At 43.7% G+C, this 4,971-nt stretch overlaps 1 protein-coding gene across 1 annotated transcript; it reads left to right on the top strand.

The window, feature by feature from the left end:
• The first annotated feature begins 2,067 nt into the window (after positions 1–2,067).
• LOC143344560 (uncharacterized) lies at positions 2,068–3,279 on the top strand. The gene has a single exon (XM_076770726.1). It carries the CDS (start codon positions 2,068–2,070, stop codon positions 3,277–3,279), a length of 1,212 nt encoding a protein of 403 aa, XP_076626841.1.
• The last annotated feature ends 1,692 nt before the right edge of the window (positions 3,280–4,971 follow it).

Raw genomic sequence — 4,971 nt, forward strand, 5'->3', positions numbered from 1 at the left:
GTCCAGCACCACTGATTAAAAACTGCAGCGAATGTCGCTGACGAGAGTAAAGAAAGGCGGTGGTTTGTTAAATCGAGCGATAAACGCACTACCTATCGAATTACATATCCCAGGATACCAGTTTTGTGGTCCAGGAACTCATCTGGCAAAACGATTGGCTAGAGGTGATCAAGGCATCAATCCGTTGGACGCAGCGTGTCGCGAACACGATATTGCATATTCGCGTAACAACGACCTCCGCGAAAGGCACGCAGCAGACAACGTACTCGCTGACAAAGCGCGAAAACGTATCGTTGCGCAAGACTCGACTCTGGGTGAAAGAGGAGCTGCTACAGCTGTTTGGGCAGCTATGAAGGCCAAGACGAAAATCGGAATGGGAATGAAAACAAAACCCCGCAAAAGGACTGTAAGAAAAGCATCGCAAAAGCGGATTCTTCCAGTGGCCAAACGGGGTGGTATATTACCACTTCTCCCGCTGCTAGGTGTTCTCGGATCATTAGCTGGCGGAGCGGCGGGGATCGCCAAGGCGGTAAACGATAATAAGGCAGCGCAACATCAGTTGCAGGAAATGCAGCGTCATAATCGCTCCATGGAAGGTCGTGGACTTTATCTGGCACCATATAAGCGCGGACAGGGAATCTCGAAACGAAAAAAAAAAAACCGTTGAAAAGACAATAAAAATGCCTGTGGGTGTAACTACCGACATGCAATTGAATGAGTTGGCAAAACGTATGCGTATTCCATTCTTTAGAGGTGTTTTTATGCGCAACGCGCTACCGACCGGAGGAGTACGTCGAAACGAGAGCGGTATCGTGAATTTGGACAATGTCGAGGGACCGGGGACTCATTGGGTGGCGTATGCGAAGAGAGGGCATCGAGTTGTATACTTCGACAGCTTTGGCAATCGTCGACCGCCTAAGGAATTGATACAATATTTGGATAATGATGGTGATGTGAAAATTGAATATATTCGAACGTCTTATCAGGAGTATGATCAGAGCAATTGTGGACAACTATGTCTACGCTTTCTACAAACGATTAGCACCAAATTTAAGGATTGTCTCCCCGCCACTCTGATTCAGTACTAATCGAGCAGTTTCTCGGAATATGTCGTTAACATTGACTCTAACTGGCAAGAGTAGCATCCTCGCTGTAAGCTACTTTCCACCCATAGATTTGAGCGACGATGATTACGAGCTTGGTCTAACAACCTTTGAAACGTATCATACAACACCAAACATCGACTCGAGCAACGATAAATTCTACTTCACCACAAACTATGACACCAACAACAACAACAACAGCGTCGACACCGACCATGAATACATTACGATTCCCCACGGCTCTTACGAACTAGACGCCATTGCCAAGTATTTGAAGCAGCGATTACTCGAGCGATATCCTCAAAATCTCGGTGGTACCAATGATGGTGACAATAATGTGCATCCTATAGTGTTGCGTCCCAACAACAACACCATGAAAAGCGAGCTGTACTGCTCGTTTGCCGTAGATTTTACGAACCCCAATAACATTGGATCGCTTTTGTGATTCTCGGCGAATCGGGTATTAGAACCAGGACAGTGGCATGAATCGGACGACCCGATTAATATCATGAGCGTAAACATTATTCGCGTTGAATGTAGTGCGACCGCTGGCGCGTACAACAATGGGAAGCGCGTACATACGATACATGAATTTTCTCCGAGAGTCCCGCCAGGATATAAGATATCGGAAACGCCTGCACAGATCATTTACCTTCCAATCACCGCACGAATCATTACGGATCTAACGATACGCGTTGTGGATCAAGACGGACGATTGCTAGATTTTCGAGGTGAAGAGATTACCATCAGACTGCACGTGCGACGACGACGATAATACCTGTGGTGCGAACGAATGAGATGCTTGTGTTGAACGACTCCAGAAACACGTTTCTTCCATACGAAATTGTCTACAACAGCAACAGTAACAGTAACAACTCTAATTACGCTAAAACGAAGAGACTCAGTGCTGAAAACATTGCATTTTTGAAATCATTGGGATTCATTGTGCGCTTTTAAGTTGAAAATGGCTGACATTCTAAGCATTGGAGGGAAGCCAATGTTTGATGATCGCATTGTTAAGCTCGAGACTCACACATACAACCCATACGTTAATACGACATTTGGACACAGTGATGAGATAAGAATACCTATACAACAGCAAGATTTATACACATTTCCATGTGAAAGTTTCCTCTACGTGGAGGGGAAATTGACGATACATAAGCCAAATGATGCTTCAACGGTAATGTTGGGAAATAATTGTATGGCGTTCATATTTGATGAGATTCGATATGAGCTGAGTGGTGTGGAGATTGATCGCAACAGAAACGTTGGAATAACTAGCACGCTCAAAAATTATGTATCACTGACATCCGATGAAGACAAAAATATGGAAAATGCTGGATGGGGCTTGAAACGACACGATGAGCTGGTAGTGAAAAATCATTTCAATTTTTGCGTCCCGCTCAAATATTTGCTGGGATTTTGCGAGGACTACAAACGGATGGTGATTAATGCGCGTCACGAATTGATTTTAATACGATCACGCAAAGATAACAATTCTCTAATTGGACCTCCAACGTTGGAACCAGAAATTGAATTATTTAAAGTGCAATGGCGGATGCCTCATGTGACGCTAAACGATGTTAATAAGCTATCGCTGCTACATGCTTTGGAAAGTGGGCAAAACCTGAGCACTAGTTTTCGCTCGTGGGATCTGTACGAGTATCCTCTCTTACAGAGCACGACCAAGCATTCGTGGGCCGTCAAGACAGCCGCACAGCTGGAAAAGCCGCGATATGTTGTCTTTGCTCTACAGACTTCTCGAAAGAATGTGATGACCGAAGATGCTACTCGGTTTGACCACTGCAAATTGACCAATGTAAAACTTTTTCTCAACTCGGAATTTTATCCGTACGATGACATGAATTTGGACTTTGACAAGAATAGGCACGCCATCTTGTTTAACATGTATACGCATTTCCGTAAATCGTATTACAGACATAGTTGCAACGAGGCATTATTCACCATTGCCCAATTTTTACAATTTGGCCCCCTCGTGGTGATTGACTGCTCACGACAAAATGAGTCGATCAAGAATAGCACCGTGGACGTGCGCATAGAATTCGATTGTAAAGAGAATGTGCCGGCAAATACTACAGCCTACTGTCTCATTTTGCATGATCGGGTGGTTGAATACAATCCGCTGACAAACGTGGTGCGCAAAATCAATTAAATCCCAACGCTACTTACCTGCCCTCTCGTATGCCAAATTCGTATTTCATCATGAAAATCGAGATGCTTTACGAGAAAGACCACATTCTCCCGCCTGTTTTGGAAGTGCGCGGATCTCTAAATTGTTCCGATAATGACCGTACCAACATTTGTTGACCTGCAAGGGTTCATCGTTGATGGAAGATTTGTTATGAAGGAAGTGGCTGTCCTACGAAAAGGAACAATTCTCTCGCATTATATATTTGGGAGTTCGATACCGCAATATCTTCTTTCGAAATCTGACAAATCATGCATCCGGTGGTTGACGACAAAACATCACGGGCTACGGTGGGAAGATGGAGACGTTCCGTACAGTATGGCTAAACAGCTAATTACGAAAGCTGTTGTCGATGCGATCGATGAAGAAGATGACGCACTGCATATCGCATATGTTAAAGGACTGCAGAAACGAGACTGGCTGGTGGATTTCCTCGATGAAAATACAAGAGCAAGTGTGATTATTGAGACACTGGACATGGACTACGAGGATATCATATCTCTAAAAAAGCTAAATACACATAAATCCTTACGATGTGGCAGACACGCAAAGCACTGTGCCTTGCAAAATGTATTTAAAATATTCAACTGGTGGTCCAAACGCCAGAGAGAAATGCATAAAGAAAGTAAAATATAATCAATTTTTTAATACATATAAAAAATGTTTTTTTTTTTCATCCCTCCCATCCAACCTCTTGCTTTCTTCCAAACTCACTGCTTGCTCACCAGCCAGCTGCTGGCTTACTATCATACTGTTTTCTTAATAGCTAATCGCTTTCTTACTAGCTTACTGCTAGCTTACTTGCATACTGCTTGCTTACGAGCTTCCTCCTCGCTTACTATCTCACAGCTTGCATACTACCTTACTGCTAGCTTACAAGCTAATTCCTTTCATACCAGCTTACTGCTTGCTTACTAGCTTACTGATTGCTTACTAGCTTGCTGCCTGCACACTAGCCTACCGCTTTCATACTAGCTCACTGCTAGGTTGCTAGCTTACTGCTTGCTTACTGGCTTACTACTTGCTTACTAGCAAACTGCTTTCTAGCTAGCACAATGCTTTCCTACAACATTCCTGCTTTCTTCCTAACTTATTGCTTTCACACTTACTTGCTGCTCCCTTGCTAGCTTTCTCCACGCTTACTACCTAACCACTTGCATTCTAGCTTACTGCTTGTTTACAAGCTTGCTGCTTGCTTTCTAGCATATTGCTTGCTGATTGGCACACCGCTTTCTTACAAGCTAACTGCTTTCTTACTGGCTCACTTATTGCTTACCAGCTTACTGCTTGCTTACTAGGTTCCTCCTTCGTTTCTAACTCACTGCTTGCTTACCAGCTTACTGCTTGCTTACATGCTTACTGCTTGCTTACTAGCTTACAGCAAGTTTACCCGCTTACAGCTTGCTTACTAGCTTATTGTTTGTCTTCTAGCTTACTTACGTTCCTTACTAGCTAATTGCTTCCTTATTAGCCTGCTGCTTGCTTTCTAGCTTACTGCTTGCATACTAGTTTGTTGCTTGCTTTCCAGCTTTCTGCTCGCTTACTAGCTTACCCCTTGCTTACTAGCTTTCTGCTTGAGTACTAGATAACTGCCCTCTTACAGCTTACATACTAGCATACTCCATCCTTACTAGTGCCCTGCTTGCTTACTACATC

Source organism: Colletes latitarsis, chromosome 8 (genome assembly GCF_051014445.1).
Source record: "Colletes latitarsis isolate SP2378_abdomen chromosome 8, iyColLati1, whole genome shotgun sequence".
Lineage (NCBI taxonomy): Eukaryota > Metazoa > Arthropoda > Insecta > Hymenoptera > Colletidae > Colletes > Colletes latitarsis.

Bases quoted from the DNA above. Each gene is read 5' to 3' on its own strand.
- LOC143344560 (XM_076770726.1), top strand. From the start codon at position 2,068: ATGGCTGACATTCTAAGCATTGGAGGGAAGCCAATGTTTGATGATCGC.